Genomic DNA, 17,977 nt, shown 5'->3' on the forward strand with positions numbered 1-17,977 from the left:
ATTTTATAAAACAAATCATAAGTTGTGTTCCGAAGATGAACGAAGGTCTTACGGGTTTGGAACGACATGAAGTTGAGTAATTAATGACAGAATTTTGGGTGAACTAATCCTTTAAATAACTTTGACAATTAAAAAAAATATATATATATATTAAAATACAATCACAAAAACATGTACATTTTTTACTCACTGTCCACAAATACCTTTAATATTGAACATTTATCAACATTCAATTCATTAATCACAATTAGCCAATGACAACAATTTTGTTCAAACGTTTGGGGTAAGTTTGACTTTTAATAAGAAATGTTTCTTTAGCAGCAAATCAGCATCTTAAAATGATTTCTGAAGGACCATGTGACACTGAAGAATGAATAATGGCTGCAGGAAAAAAACTTTTCATCACAGTTGTTTTAAAAATATTTCCCAAGATTCCTGCTTTTACTGCATTTTGATCAAAAAAACGCAGTCGTCTTTTAGGAAAACATTATCTCACCGACCCCAAACTTTTGAAGGGTAGTGTAAGTGTGAGTTCCTAGATGCTTTTTGGCTCTGTTACCTGGTGGATGACGCAGGCTCTGTGGTCTGTCTCTGCATACGCTGTGTACGGCGCAAAAAGTGCTCCCTCATGGAGAGCTGCACCTCGGCGGGGATATCGGGAGACGTGCGGCTTATTTTAACAGCTGCCTCCAGGAAGCCCATCGACGCCATAGAATACTTCTCCTTTTCAGTCGCCATGGCGACCTCGGATGGCTGAGGACTGGGCAGGAGAGACGGCAAATGAAGTGAGGGGCAGTCGTCAGGGGCGAGGACCGCAGAACTTGACGAGAGGGCTTTGTTCCTCCAAGGAACCCAGCACAGCCTCCAGGAGACAAATGAGGAGAGCAACAGCAGCGCCAGGCCACACGCTATTATCACACCGATGGGGAGGCCAACAGTGATGTCTACAGCCGGGCGGAAGTGATGGGCCGCACAATATGGACAAACAGATGGTCGAAACAGTGAGACAGACAGAAAGAGAAGTGCATTAGTTTCAAGAAGGTTCAAATGAGCAATGACTTGTATTAATATTACTCATCTAAAGATCCATGGGTTCCCTGAATCCCTGAATTCGATACCACGCACACACTCACAAACACACAGTGCAGAAATGATGAAATGTAATTAAAGTTATCGCAGATACAAGGCCATAATCTATTTCCAAGGGAACAATGCTAGCGGAAGATGCCGCAGCAATATCAAGTGCTCTCACTGCGACGCTTTCCACCCATCAATGGCTCTTACGCATGTAGGCGGAAAGCAAGATCAAACTCATTTCTTCACGATTACAGAGAATTTGCTTGCAAAAGAACAAACAGACTGGAGAAGCTCCAAGACTGCTGACAAGCACCGTGTAAACAATAATGTAAAATAAAAGGGAGAGTTGTCATTTTGTGTGGGAGCTCTATATAGGTTTTCGAGCAATACCATTGAGGCGGCTGAATTCATTTTTATTTTCTGTCTGAGATGTGTTTTTATAGTGAGAAACGCTGATTATGTTTTTTTTTTCTCCAAACAGTTGTATGAACGCTCTCCGCCCACTGCTTCAACCGGTTTGATTTATTTGAAATAATGCATGCTGAGATCTCCCTGGGCTTCCTGAGGAACGTACAATGTGTCCTTGCTCAAATGGAATATAAATCTCTACTGACAGTTCAAAGGGCTTGGGGCCACGTCTAATTTGGAGTATTTTACAACTTTTGTTCTTCAGTCAGTTCCTCATTCCTTTCCAAGTCATTTGTCATTACTGTAAGCACACAATACCAAGTAAAGAAAGACTCAAGGTCAGAACAGGAGAAATGAATCAAGACTTAATAATAATATTTTTAAAAATACTTTATACAGTACTTGTCAAAAGTTTGCAAGAGATTCTTTTGTTATCAAAAATAAGTCTCTTATGCCCACCAAGGCTGCATTTATTTGATCAAAATACAGTAAAAACAGAAATATTATTACAATATTAAAGAACTGTTTTCTATTTGATTATATTTTAAAATGAAGAATCATTACTCCAGTATTCAGAGTCACATGATCCTTTAGAAATCATTCTAATAAGCTGATTTGATGCTCATCGCAAATACAAATGTATCTTTCTTAAAAATATGTAAATAACCTTACAAAAATATTTAAGTTTACTTGAGAAAACTATTTTTCTCCAAGCATAAACACAATCTTATTTTAAGGATGTTTAGATGAAATAAGAAAAAATACTGGTTTAACGTTTTTTGTTGTTGTTGTTGCATCATAGCTTCTCTAAATTTTCTAATATGTTACAAGCCGTATATTTGCTGAAGTTTCCCATTTCGTGTGAATAAGCTGTCAAGGGGTTCTGTAAACTGTGTAAACTGCTTTCTCTAAAATGTCCATTTGAAGGGCTCAGGGTTTATCCCGAGTGGATATGAAATTTCTAGGTCCAGGGATTTATGTGTTCAGAGGATTTTCACTTTCAAACGCTGCCATAGCTTCTGGTTTGTCAACTGAAATGATCCAGACTCCGAAATGTGGCTCCCACTGGTTTGCCACTGTTGTCTTTTGATTTCTAATCAGTCTGGCTTGCCTGTACAGCTGGACAGGCCTGATAATGTCAAGTTAGTGTGGAAGTTTCGTGGTGGGGTTAAACAGTATTTTAGTCATGTGTAATTTTTTTTTTTTGATAAAATGTATATGAATGCCAATTTGATCCTTTTCACATCCAAAAATAAATAATGCGGCTATATGGCATGCATACTGGACATTAATGATGATTTGGCTGTAAATCAGCATGAAGAAAGCAATACAGAAGACAGTAAAGCAATGAGCTTCCACCCATTGAGATATGGGTAATGAATCCATACAGTGTGACATTGTGACTCCCCATGGACCTGGTTGCCAACCAGCATGACTTTCACACAGCTCTGGTTATAATACTCAGCTAATGATCCATGCATATAATGGTTCATAAATGCAATCAGTCAGTCACCAAATGTTTTTCTCAGGCCTGTCCAAGACAGAGGGAAGCCATAAAGTTTCAGGTGGTTAGTGCGATAATTTGTCAAAAAAGCTCATCTTTTCTTGGATTAAAGTCAAAAGCCTAATCTAGGGTCAATGACATGTTATCTTGTAGCTTCACTGCATGTGAGTGTAATCATTGCTTTCAAATATATATATTTAAATATATCTATATTTTTTGTAAAAGTATTTTTTCAAATATCATGAAATATTAATTCATACATATGTATTACTGTAATTTTACACACACACACACACACACACACACACACACACACACACACACACACACACACACACACACACACACACACACACACACACACACACACACACACACAAAATCAAATATATTTCCAAATAACATTATTTATTCATATTTATTCATTATTTATTCATTATCAAGTTTTAGGGACTTGTGTTGTACCAAATTACATTTTACAACATGATCTATACTATCCTTGTCATAAAAAGGGTAATTATCTGTTAATTATTATAATTTCCTAATCCATTTTACAGTTTTTTCCAACTGCTTACACACGTTTTCAAAACTATGTCTCCTTTTTTCAAAACTCTACACACAATTCCCCAAACTGCACACACAAAATGCAAAATGCCTCACATCTCCTTCAAAATGTAACACTGCATTCAAAATGCCATAAACACAAGTCAGAATGAAGCATTTGCATCAAATGGCAAACACTTCTTTCATAATAGTACATTTTTGGATATACTACACTGTTGTTCTAAATCTAAAGCTCTTTGGTCTTTCATAGGCTTATATCTACATTTCAATACAATGTTCTACAGTGAAAGTAATCTGATGTAACAAGTACACTGTAAACACCAATGCAATGTAGAAACAGAAAATATTGGTAACGCTTTAGATTACAGCCCGGAAAGTACTGCGTAATTAAAATGAAATTACAGTGTAACTTTCGGTAATTACAGTGTACCTATAAAGTACGTACGTGTAAGCATAGGGGAATAATATGTAAAGTTTTGGGAATAAAGGGGTAATAAACAGGAAAATAACAAATTATTTAGGCAAATTATTTAGACTGTAAGTATTCCATGTAGTTACAGGGTAAGTATGACATTGCGGGCTGTAAATTAAAGTGGCGCTTCTTACCCTCTTGTTTAGTTACAGGGTAAGTATGACATTGCGGGCTGTAAATTAAAGTGGCGCTTCTTACCCTCTTGTTTAGTTACAGGGTAAGTATGACATTGCGGGCTGTAAATTAAAGTGGTGCTTCTTACCCTTTTGTTTCATGTAGTTACAGGGTAAGTATGACATTGCGGGCTGTAAATTAAAGTGGTGCTTCTTACCCTCTTGTTTCATGTAGTTACAGGGTAAGTATGACATTGCGGGCTGTAAATTAAAGTGGTGCTTCTTACCCTCTTGTTTCATGTAGTTACAGGGTAAGTACAATAAAAACTCATGTACACACACACAATCTGATATCACTTGGAAAACCTTTATTCGAAAAACAACTTATTTCAAAACAGATTTACAACATGTTACACTTCTTATTCTTTATTATTTTTTTTTAAAATCAACTTTTCATTTCAAATACTAAAGTCCTGAAAGAAAGTAGCATGTTTTGTCCTTTTTTGTTTCTCTTGCATGGCTTCCTCCTCCTCTTGGTCCTCCTCTTCTTTTTCTATCGTTCCACTGATTAGCCTAATCTTAAGGAGTCTTTTTCTATTCTGTATTATGTATTAAAAGAAAATACAGTACACCCAGAAATGTTCTCATAATTTACTCATCTTTTCGCTACCGACCAACTGTCACCAGCGAGTGCATGAGAGTCGGCTTGAATGGCTTGGCTTCGCGTTTGGTGAAGCTTTAAGCGTTCATTGCATTCTCGCGGGAGTTTGATGTGAAACTTGCGCGAGAACTGGTGTCTGTTCTTCTGCATGGTTTGTTTTTCATTATTATTATCTGTTATTGTTTGTATTTTGTTGTGAGCAATAATAAAAACATAAAAAATAAAAAAATAATTCGACATTCGGTTTTTCTGTGCGCTTACGTCACGCTTTACTCAACCCTCTCATGAACGCGCAGGTGACAGTTGGTCGGAAGCGATAGTCTACAGTTTAAAAATGTAAAATATTAGGTATTTTTCTTACAAACGCTTATCGTTTCACTTCAGAAGACATTGATTCATCCATTGGGGTCGTATGGATTACTGTAGTTATTGTTGTATGTGCTGTTGTCAACTTTTAGGAACACATGAGCTTGCATTAGCCTATGCATTCACAGAGATTATTTATTTTTCGAAAAACTTTTGTTTGTGTTAATCTGAAGAAGGAAATTCGTATACATCTCGGATGACATGAGGGTAAAAGATGAGTAAATGGTGAGGACATTTCTGTACTGTATTTTCTTTTAACACATATTACAGAATAGCAAGAGACATGTCATGATGGGATTCCTTCTTAAGATTTATCAGTGGAAAGAAAGAAAAAGAAGAAGAGGAACAAGAGGAGGAGGAAACCAAGCAAGAGAAACAAAGTGCTGTAAATCCGTTTTGAAATAAGTTGTTTTTCAAATAAAGTTTTCGGAGTGATATCAGATTGTGTGCGTGTACATGTGTTTTTATTGTACTTACCCTGTACCTACATGAAACAAGAGGGTAAGAAGCCCCACTTTAATTTACAGCCCGCAATGTCATACTTACCCTGTAACTACATGGAACAAGAGGGTAAGAAGCACCACTTTAATTTACAGCCCGCAATGTCATACTTACCCTGTAACTACATGGAACAAGAGGGTAAGAAGCCCCACTTTAATTTACAGCCCGCAATGTCATACTTACCCTGTAACTACATGGAACAAGAGGGTAAGAAGCCCCACTTTAATTTACAGCCCGCAATGTCATACTTACCCTGTAACTACATGGAACAAGAGGGTAAGAAGCACCACTTTAATTTACAGCCCGCAATGTCATACTTACCCTGTAACTACATGGAACAAGAGGGTAAGAAGCCCCACTTTAATTTACAGCCCGCAATGTCATACTTACCCTGTAACTACATGAAACAAGAGGGTAAGAAGCCCCACTTTAATTTACAGCCCGCAATGTCATACTTACCCTGTAACTACATGGAACAAGAGGGTAAGAAGCACCACTTTAATTTACAGCCCGCAATGTCATACTTACCCTGTAACTACATGGAACAAGAGGGTAAGAAGCCCCACTTTAATTTACAGCCCGCAATGTCATACTTACCCTGTAACTACATGGAACAACAGTATATTTACCCAGCATTAAAAAAAAAAAAAGTTGCAATAGTTTTACTTGCCTTGAAACTTAATCAGTGCACCTTTGCAATAATAACAAATTAGCCTACTTTATAAAATGCACTGATATGTACCCAATAATTAAAAAAAAGCCTTTATGTATTTTTATACACTATTATTACAAAAAGGTGCAGTGTATGTACTCACTAAATTGCTCCCAAAAGTAAGATTTAAATAATTTGCCTAAATAATTTGTTATTTTCCTGGTTGTTACCCCTTTATTCCCAAAACTTTACATATTGTTCCCCTATACTTACACGTAAGTACTTTATAGGTACACTGTAATTACCGAAAGTTACACTGTAATTTCATTTTAATTACGCAGTACTTTCCGGGCTGTAATCTAAAGCGTTACCAAAATATTTATTAGGCCTAACATTATTGTAGTTTACAGTAGCGTACAACAAAACCACGGGGGGTCCCAGGAATCCATTGTTCAAAACAGATCATCTGACCTTTGACCTTTTTAGGCCTATACTACAGTAAAGCAGTGATTGGTTAGTGATCAATTAAGCAATTCGTGTTTGCACATATGAGGAGTGTGTGTGTGTGTGTGTGTGTGTGTGACCTCATGAATAAGTGTAGCATTTTGATTGGTTGTGTTTGGAAAAGGAAAGCAAGTTTCTTCCTGATAGATCTTTGTGTTTTAAGTAGAGAATTGTGTGTAGTGTTTTGAAAAAAGTGTTTTATGCAATTAAAAACTGAGTCAAAGGCTGAGAAATAGCTTATGGTTTTGAAGATTTGGCATGTAGTTTTGCACTTTGAGTGAGAGGTTTCAAAAATCGTGTGACATGAAAAGATTTTGTGTGTAAGCAGTTGGTAAAAACTGTAATGTGTTATTTTAGTATCATTCATATACTATTATAGTTTTTAATATTTTGCATTTATTTTTATTCTTATATAGTGTTTATTAGTTAGTTTTAGATATTTTAGTATATCAATTTAAAGTAATTGAAAATGAGAATGGTTCAACTAGCTAAAATATAACAGGTTTCATTTTTTTTATTTCAGTTAACGTTTATTTTATTTCTTTGTTTATTTAATATACATTTATTTACATTTTATTATATATACATTTTTCTAATCTCATGCTCAGCTCATCTAAACATTCTCATCAAAATGTTGGATAATATATACAATTTTGTCAGGTCCGTTGATCAGACGGCAAATGCACCTGCTAATTAGATATGCAGTCAAGCTTTTCTTTACTCTCTATGTAGCTAGTATCCTGAAAAACAACCTCAACCTCTGCTCTGATGCATAATGAATCCACAGCATTTATGTTTGTGGAACCTGTATCCCATCTTGGCGCTCAGCAACATTTTCCAGCCCAGTGCTGCAGAAGCAGAGAGGAGAACATGCTGTCCTATGAGATAACACATGAAGGGAAGGGGCTGTTCATTTCCCCCCTCCTCCTCAGCCACAGGGTTCACTAGGGTTGGGCCATGTCTGGAGCATATGAGTAATATCAGGAGGTCCACAAATTCAATTAAGATTTGTTTTGAACAGTCACGGAGCAAACTGGGGCCCGAGGGTTTTCCCTTCAAATGTCTTTGAATGTAACCTGGTTTCCATAGAAACCCAGCTATTAGACGCAACATGTGCCCTGTCAGATCTCATCATCTGATCCCGAGCAAAAACAAAAAGCTTTGTTGTGTGCTCAAAGGACAGCATGAAATTAAGAATTAATGTGAGGACATAAAATGTGAGGCGACAAACAACATCTTCAGAGGGGTCATCTGAACCTTGAAACGAAGCCAATTAAAGAACCTCTAACATGGACCTTTTTTTAATTACAGGGTAAAATTGCAACAAAATGGAACACTGTGCTAACACATAATTTAACCACACACAAAGGGCAATCAGGAAGACAGTGTGTTAACCCAACTCAGCGGACTTCAATTACACAGTCTCTCTTCCACCCACGCATCTCCGACAGCTGATATTTTCAGGACAATGGGAGCCACACTGATAGGAACTGGCATCACAATCAGTGGCCACCATTAGGGAGAGCTCAGAGGCATTGTCATATCATTGAACTAGATCTCTGTTCCCATGGAATAAGTGGGAAAATACACTGCAAAGTGTAAATCTGTCTTCTGTAGGGTCTATCTCTTGAGGATGTATGCAAATATAGCCACAGAAGGACTATATAGCTGCCTCCGAGTCCAAAGCCTTGCTACGTTAGTCAAGATCAATTACATCGGCCCTGAATAAATCAATGTGACAGCTCAGTAAAGAGCGCTTTGTGATTTCTAGTGCCAGTACAGTACACATTACCAATTAAAAGTTTGCAGTCTGTCATTTTTAAAAAACAAATTAATACTATTATTCAGTGAAATTCAACGATGCATTAATTTGATCAATAATGAAGCATTCAACTTTACATTCATCCTGAAAAAAATATTAAGCAGCACAACGGATTTCAACTTTAATAATAATAAGAAATGTTTCTTGAGCAGCAAATCCTCCTATTAGAATGATTTCTGAAGAATCATGTGACACTGAAGACTGGAGTAATGATACTGAAAAATCAGCTTTGCCATCACAGAAATAAATTATATTTTAAAATATATTAAAATGAAAACATTGTACCATTTTTTTTTACAGTTTTTTTGATTGAATAAATGCAGCCTTATTGAGCATAAGAGACTTTAAAAACATTATATTATTTATAATAAAAATAATTGTTTATTTTTTTAAAATGTATTATATAATATTTATTTATATATAAACTGTATTTTAATAATGTGTGTATAGTAATGTATACATGTGTGTATATAAGTCCTCCAAGAGGACAAGTGTAAAAATCAAGGTGCAGCCTGGGGGTCATTCCTCAGTTGGCCGCTTGTATAAATCACCTCACATGATGCTGCATGACATCCCAGGCTTTAAAAGGGGAGCTTTTCTCCTTAATTCTACACAGAGAAAAAAAAACATCGGCTCTGCAAGCAAATCTCCATGCCACATCCGGGCCATTTTTAGATTGCTCTATTTCATAGCTCCTTCTCCACTGCAATCTCAAATCCCCTAATTCCCAGGATCTCAGAGTGGCGGAGCGCCACAGCAAACAAAGCCGGGGTTCTCAATCTGAAGGACTTCTGGGAGCAATGCAGAATTCATACGCTAAGACTTTGGGAGGTAAACAGCCTCTCGTAGAGCTTCAGGCACATATTCATAAATTCATTCTAACAACATCTGGACCATGTTTTTAGCAATGACACATTGTTGTTATTCTTAAATCCCAGAGCTTTACAGACTCCAAGAAGATTTGGAGAAGAGATTTTTTCCATGTTAGTGTAATTGATCTGAGGAATATATCCTGCTCATACAGAACTTTTAGCTAAACCCAAGCAAGTCATTCTGGTTGTGCCTCACTGGCCCACCCAGGGCTCTGAACTAGTACTCCTCGCGACAGCACCTCCCTGGCCAATTCCTCTGAGGAAGGACCTGTGGCTCCTGGACGGGACGAGGCAGGTTTGAGCACCCTATCACCACCGGTGGTGGCTACCATCACTTCTGCTAGAGCATCGTCCACGAGACATGCCTACGCGTTGAAGTGGAACCGAACCGCTCCATGTTTAAGTCGGCATGAAATGGAAGTTGTGATGGTATTTTCTTTTCTATTGTGATGTAGGGGGAAATTCAGGATGATTGGGACACTTTTTTCCATTGAGATGTGTGGAAAAAGTGTTCCAATCAAGCTGAATTCAGTGAAATTATACGATACGAATGAACGAGAAAAGGTGTAGAGCGGGACTTGATTTTGTCCATCGGGAATTGATTGGATCGTTGTGGCTTGCTACTGCTGTGATCACATGTGAGTGACATACTGTCACGCCCTCGTGCCGAAAAACACTGCAATATTCCATAAAAATAAGAATTGTCCATTTTGATTTCATGGTGAAATCTTTAAATAAAACAGCTTTTAGTCTACTGGAGTCTTGTCTCATGAGTTTAAGTGGACGTGATTTCTCCAAGTACAACAAGTTCTTGGATCAATAACAATTGGTCTCTTTTGAACATTCTGTTGACTGTAAGTAACTTTGCAACTACATGTCAACTAACTCTCATTAGAGTTTTAGTAGACTCTGCTTAATATCTGTTGTGATGGTCCTCCTACAGACATTCTACTGACTTTAATTAACTTTGCAAGTACATGTTAACTTATTCAAACCCTACTCCTTCCAGCCTACTAATACTTTACTAACACTCTAATGAGAGTTAGTAGACATGTAGGTGCAATGTTACTTATGGCTAACAGAATGTGTTAAAGGGACCATCAACATAATGTGAACCTCAATATCTTTGTTGATTCTGGGACAACATTCCAATCAACCTATCCGATTTGAGGGAGAAGTTTACAGTTTATGTCAAGTTTAGGCCTACAACCAGGGTAAGGTGTTTCAGCATCAGTTGTGGTTATGGTAGGTTTAGGTTTAGGGGTAGGGATAGGAAAAAAAATTCAGACAGGAATGTTGTTCCAGGATTAACCAAACATGTTGATCCAGGAACATGTCCTGCTGTGATTTAAAGTGCCCCTTTTTTGCTAAATTTCCTAATTTTGATTTATAGATCTCCAACAATAGATTTACAAGTACAATGGAAAGATGTAGCGAAGCATAATTTTACCCACTGTCATAGCCAGTCCCATGACAACGTTAATCTGCTCACCTCCCACCTGAATGTCTCACAAGATGGTTCACATGGCTTAGCAACAGACTGCATGTACACACACACGCCATTAAATTCCTGAACTCACATCCTTTATTTGACACAGCGTGATTGTCTGAAGTGTTTATCGATCTGAATCCCCCCCACACACCTCTCCGCAAAAGGTGTTACAAATCACATACTGCTGCTGGGCACCTTCACATCCACATTCCCCCATTAGCAAAAACATGCCAGCACTGATCATTTCAAGAGTAGACAAGTGTTTATGTGAGTAGGTAAAAGATAAACCAGTGGTTATTCTATCTTAACAAAAGGCGGTACCATGTTTAAGTATTGTGTTGTTGAGTATTCGATATGACACTTAGAAATCCTATAATATTCCAAGTACAGATTGCTGATCTACTGTATGCAATCTCTGCAAGTAAAATACGTCTTTGTCAAATATAACCAAAGCAACAAATGGTCAAATGCAACATTTGTCATAATTTGTGTTTTCAGCCAGTGAACATTAGCCAGACAGGGGACATTAGCATTTTGCCACTTTTTACTTTTTTTTAACATTGAGACAATAGTCAAATGTTGCAAAGTTTACCTGAATTCACTTTACTGATGTTAATTTAAATATGCTATGATACATATTTGACAGATGTATGTTCAGTTTGTTTGTGTTTTTATTTTGGTTTGGCCTGTCTGCCTGCCCATCTGTATTCACTAGTTAGTCTCTATGGTTACTGATTATGTTATGCACCTGTTTCATGTTCTGTTGATTAGCTACACTGATTAAGCCCTTAGTTTCCTTTGTTTGGTGTTGTCTATGTTTTGAGTGGTTGTGCTATTATTTTTCCCCATTTCCTGCATATTCCTTTATGGATTTACTGTTAAAGACTGTTTCTGTTTGTTAAACTCCATCATTGTGCGATTCGCCATCTGCTGATGACAATCATATAATATGATCAGTTATTTGATTTCTAATCAAAAACTGTGTTTTCAACCAGTTGCATTGTTCAGGGATCCAAGTAAGGAAATTGATGGGGGTTTACTGTAGCAAAGATGCATTAAATTGATTAAAAGGATGTACAAAGATGACAGTATAAGGACTTTCACATTGCTACAAAATATTTCCATTTATATTCCAAATAAATGCTATTTAATATGTTGTTCCAAATAAATGCTGTTGTTTTGAACCTTCTAGTAACTAAAATATTAATCAGCACAACTGTTTGCAAAGTTGATAATAGTAATAAATATTTAATGAGCAGCAAATCAGCATATTAGAATGATCATGTGACACTGAATAAGTATGAGTAATGATGCTGAAAATTCAGCTTTACCATCGCAATAATAAATTACATATTAAAACAGTTATTTTAAATTGTTATAATATTTCACTATATTACTACAGTATGCATTTTTGATCAAATACATGCAGCCTTGGTGAAGAGACTTCTTTTAAAAACATTAAAAATGTTACCGACCACAAACTTTTGAATGGTAGTGTACTTTACAAGATATCTTATTGCAAGGACAAAAGTAAGGACCACTAAGTTCTAGATGTTCTTTGTGTCTCCTATGTGTGCTTCTGTCTCACTACCAAAGATGGTAAATCAGGTATTAAACATACACTCTCAGAAAAAAAGGTACAAAAGCTGTCACTGGGACAGTACCCTTCAAAAGGGTTCTAATACGTACCATTTAGGTAATAATATGTACACGTTTGGTACCAATATGTCCACGTTTGGTACCAATATGTCTATATGAGGGACTTATATGCACTCTTTAGGTACAAAGGTGTACCTTTTGAAAAGGTACCGCCACAGTGACAGCTTTTGTACCTTTTTTCTGAGAGTGTATGCTATACTATATCACAAACACATGCACATAATTTCCTCACTTTGAAAAAAACAAACTGTGACATATACTATGCCTTTTTACTCCAGTAGCTAATGGGGTAGCAGTATTTATTCAGGTCTCTGCATGCATACATCTGCATTTAAAACAACCATTTCGGAAGAGAAAATTAATTATGATGACTTATTCAAACCCTGGCTGAATGTAAAATAACTATAATCTTCGCAGATGTTTGAAAAATGCAAAACACTGTAAATTCATCAAAAGTTGCATCTTGGTGGTGCAGTTTAAAAAAAAAAAATCAGAGTGTTGCATTACATCTTTGCCTTAGCATTTCTGGTAAACAACATAGGAGATACCATACAGGCTCAATAAACAATTGTTTTCTTTTACAAAACTGTACAATCTATGACCTATGATAATTGGCTGAACTCAAGTCTGAGTTTGTTATGCTTATTTTTAGCCCAACGGATTCAGGTGTGTCAATTAACTGTGTGGGCTGGCAATAAAAGAGCTGCTGTCTGTCCCTGCTGCCCACAGCAGCATTTACAATCTCCTTAATAACTGACTCCATCACACAGATATTCCTATTACACATACCCTGGACTTTAATTGGTTCTATCAAGAGTGATGTATATCTAATTTATATGGAGAGCAAAGCACATCCCAGAAATCATGGAGGCAGATGCCATCAGATGGACACCGGGAGCTTTATATGAGTGCCGGGAGATTTATGCGACACGGAAAATGTGATAAAGTTTGTAGGATTTGGCCCACGCATCTCCTGCCAGTTTATGGTTGCTTTCATTTGAACACGTTTCACAATAAATTCACCAGGTTTCATTTCTTAGCTGTAAAATTAGATTAGGCTCATTTAATGTTTCACTTCTTTTTACCACAGCTGGCATTAAAATGTTAAGTCCTATCTGTCCGCAGAAATTAAAGCTGATATTCTCCAGACATGTTATTGCTAAAATGACTCATGCTTCTGCTAGGCAGATCTTGTGGAATTTGCTGTTTTATAAAACTATAAAACATAGGTTGATGCTTTCGTTTAACATTTGATTGCATCCAAGAGAAAAAGAGCGTGAACAACATTGAAAATCCGACTATTGTGATTAGCCATTAATATCATGTTCCAGGCGGACCTCTTGGTTGAAATGGATCATTTATCCCCAAAATTCCCAAAGAGAAATATTTAGCTCGTAGGACACAGACAAAAATATAATGTATGAAAACATTATTATTGCTAATCAATATAAATCATTAATATAAATAATATAAAGCAATAATAGGTACACTTTATTTTACAGTGTCCCTGTTACACATCTTACATGTACTTACTATAGTAATAACATTAAATTATGCATAATTACAAGCAAGCAACCCCAAACCCTAATCATAACCCAAATTATATAGTAAGTATATGTTGTTAATTAATATTACTCAGTACCTATTTGTATAATTACAATGTCACAAGGGGTGTAACAATACCCTCTAGTCACGATTTGTTACGTAACACAATACAGAACTCATGATACGATACTATAGCAATTCTCCAAGATATATAAAAGGTTAAAGGTTAACAAAAAATGTACTGTTGATTAAAATGCTAAATTTGATATTACATTGTGGGTGTAAATGAATAGGCTTGGACTTTGTACTGGTAACCCAATGCACAGGACAATAGTGACACCAGAAAAAAAATATTCATGATTCAGAAGCTGAAAATACAGAATTATTTTAGACGAATATGCTTGCACTCTGTCACTGACTAGATATATTTAAAATTATGTAGGACACTTTTTACTGGTAACAGAAGACATTTGGCATTATCAGGAACCACAAATATTCCCCCATTACATTATTATACATTATATTCAACACTATATATAGTAGTTTAATGTAGTATTGTCACTAAAACTCTGAAAATGTGAATTTTTTCTTACACGATAATTTTTATTTTGGGTGCACTATACACAATATACAGTATATTGTCACTATCCACGATACATATTGTTGCATTTTTTATTGCGATATATTGTGACACGATATATTGTTACACCCCTAATATATATACGGTATATATATATATATATATATATATATATATATATATATATGTATAATGTAAAAAAGTTGAGGAAACTAGAGTGTCAGTAGAAGGTAATATCAGACCTTTTCACATCCCTTCCTGTCAAAACTGTCTATGTGAATTACTCACATCCAGTAAACCTCAGGCCTGCTCTGGATCAGGGTAAGGTCGTGGGTAATTGAAGGTCGGACAGATTGTTGTAAATATGAACCTTTGTAAATAACATTCATGCTTTTTGCAAATCGCTGACTAATCAGTTGCCTTGGTGGCTCGGGGTCTTGGTTCCTTCTGGCCTTTGGCCTGTGACATGAAGTAAACATCATGTCACCACTGGAGAGAGTAATGCATCACTTCACTGATCTGTGACTTGACTGTGGCATGACAGCGGGAGTCACGGGGCTGTTGGGCAAAACATCACACCGCATTAGGACTGACAAGAAGTGCATCAGGAGTCTATTTTGTACATATTCAGTGTAGAAGTAGATCAGGGAAAAATCATGTTCAGCTAATGCATCAAAATTAGAGGAATACATTTCTTATTAGTAGTTACTAATTATGATTTGCTCATCTGTCTGAAAATAAATTAAAGCTAAAAAGAAATATAAAAAACAATTAAAATAAATTAAAACAAATTAAAATGAAAACTGAAAATATGAAAATAAATTTAGAAAATATTCTGAAAATAAAATTATATTATTAAAAATATAAAAAAATATGATTAAAAACTATGCCTAATATAGTATATAAATAAGAGTACTTTTTTTTTTACTTGATTATGTATATTAGTGTGTTTTTGCTGTATTTAATATAAACTAACCTGTTCAAGTTTGATAATGTCACCAAGACCTATTTGAAGAGTAGCCTATATATATATATATATATATATATATATATATATATATATATATATATAATACTTCAATAAAGAGATACTTAAAGACTCATATTTTATTTGAAAAGAGACAAGTCCATTTTATAACTATATCATCTACACAAGCCATTGTGCTTGAACCCCGATAATCGCCTCAAGTTAAACTGCATTGTTTCATTGACCTTCTGTGTCCTTGCCCACAACGCTTCGAGAATGGGTCTTTGAAATAGTAAACAGGGAAAACAATAAAAGGCATGACTTACATTGCATCCAGCAAGCCAACTCCGTCCAAGCATTATGATCCTTATTTTTTTCCTCATTTGAACGCCTTGTGAAAGGATTTTTTAAAAGACAAAACAAAATTTACTTTCATCTCAGAAGAGATGTTGCATCTACTTGAAAGTCGAGAATGGTCCAATCGCATGAGGCCAAAATATACAAAAAACATATTGATTCGCTAAAATCAAAAGTGGGAGGGTCTGGGCCGCAATCTGAAACAAGCCAAAAAGTCACAGCTTAAAGTCACATGCGTTTTTTAAAAGTTTATGGACTTACAGACACTTGACCACATAGACCATTTGTCCACGCCCCCGCACACACAAAACAAACGAAACAATTTTTTTTGTTTTATTTCTAACAGATGCTAACTTGACTACCAGTTGAATGGCTAAATAATGGCTACGTAATTATTAATAATAACTTATTTTTAACATGTTGAAGTAGTATCTTCTCTGGCTAACATGAGGGGGCGGCACCCCAGACCGGCTGCCACTGACAATTACTTATTTATTTTTGGTGAACTATCCCTTTAAACACAAGCACTATTTTCACCACGCTCTGTACAACATTCTTCATTTACCCCAACCCATTAAATATTGATTTACTGATACCGATCAGCTGTGCAGAAACATGTCTACTCGCCACGATGTTCTCCACATGGGAAATAGTTTTGTAGAACTGGAGTGATTGGGTGTCCTTATAGCCTTGCTCAAGGGAGAATTTCACATTAAAACAACATGAGGAATTAATATCGCATGGGTAAATTATTGACAGAACACATTACAATCTAGTGCACGCTTTCTTTCTCTTTTTCTGTGTGTGACATAAAAATGAGATGCTTTCAAGTTAAACAGCCCACAGCTGCCCTCCTAATCTCAGAGAACTACTGTTCGAATAAGTGTCTCCATCTCTTGTTAGGTTTTACTAGCCTGAATGATGCTATTTTCAATAATTTCCCACTCAAAAGTGAAGCCTTGGTCTCATCCAGACTTATCCCAGTAACACCCATGGGGAAAAGCACTACTGTGTTTTACAGTCATGAGACAGACTGGTCCTTTAACAGTCCTCCTGGGATCACACACATTCTCAGCACATCTCACACTTCTACACTCACATTGTCCACCTGCCAGTATGACTTTACAAGTTACAAATTCCATAGTGTCTCACTTGGTTCACACATCCAGCTGTTGTATCAGATTTTTTTTTACAGTTTTGTCTGCCGATGACATTTGTAAAGCCCTAAGGGTCCTGCAGAGCCACAACCATGACCCATCAGTGCATGCACATTAAATAGAATGAAGAATTTTCATGACATTGTGTGCATGGTCAGTGAATTTTTTTCAACTTAGCATCTAAATGAAAAAATAACACCCGGCTTAGGATATCTATTAGCATTCCTATTCAACTCAATGGTATTTGCTTTTATTTCTGGACACAATTGTCTTTGAGCAATAAATGTCATGTGACTAGTCACTCTAGATCATTAAACTGCTGACGGCACAACAAAAATCCCAAACCCTTTTCTAGTAACTACCCTGAGCTGTGATGTGAAAGGCGGCAGACAGGGGAAAATACAGTCCATTTCGCTCTTCAAAGGGATAGTTTACCCTCACATCATTCAAATCTTCTTTCTTGATATAAAAGATGATATTTTGAAAAATTATTTAACTGTTTTTTGTTCATACAATGTCAACAATGTCATTATATGGAGCAAAAAATAAAATAAAAAATGATATACTTTATATATGTGTAGTTCAGTCATGAAACTCTAGAGGGCGCAGACTGAAAGGTCTTTTACGTGCAATCTACATGCTATCACATCATTTCTGCATGGCACAAGCTGATTGGCCACTGCTGATCCTGCAGCCAATGAGAT

The 17,977-nt window shown here is 36.2% G+C and overlaps 1 protein-coding gene across 2 annotated transcripts in view; it reads right to left on the bottom strand.

The window, feature by feature from the left end:
• The window catches only part of syt6a (synaptotagmin VIa), a gene marked incomplete at its 5' end in the record, with an annotated part of 56,289 nt that overhangs the window by 19,228 nt on the left and 19,084 nt on the right, over positions 1 to 17,977 (bottom strand). For both annotated transcript variants that reach the window (XM_081385756.1, XM_081385757.1), the window contains one exon: positions 560 to 944. In XM_081385756.1, the coding sequence (XP_081241882.1) occupies positions 560 to 944 (385 nt within the window). The remainder of the gene's footprint in view (positions 1 to 559; positions 945 to 17,977) is intronic.

The sequence above is a fragment of the Scardinius erythrophthalmus genome (assembly GCF_964197995.2).
Source record: "Scardinius erythrophthalmus genome assembly, chromosome: 15".
Taxonomy (NCBI): Eukaryota; Metazoa; Chordata; class Actinopteri; order Cypriniformes; family Leuciscidae; genus Scardinius; species Scardinius erythrophthalmus.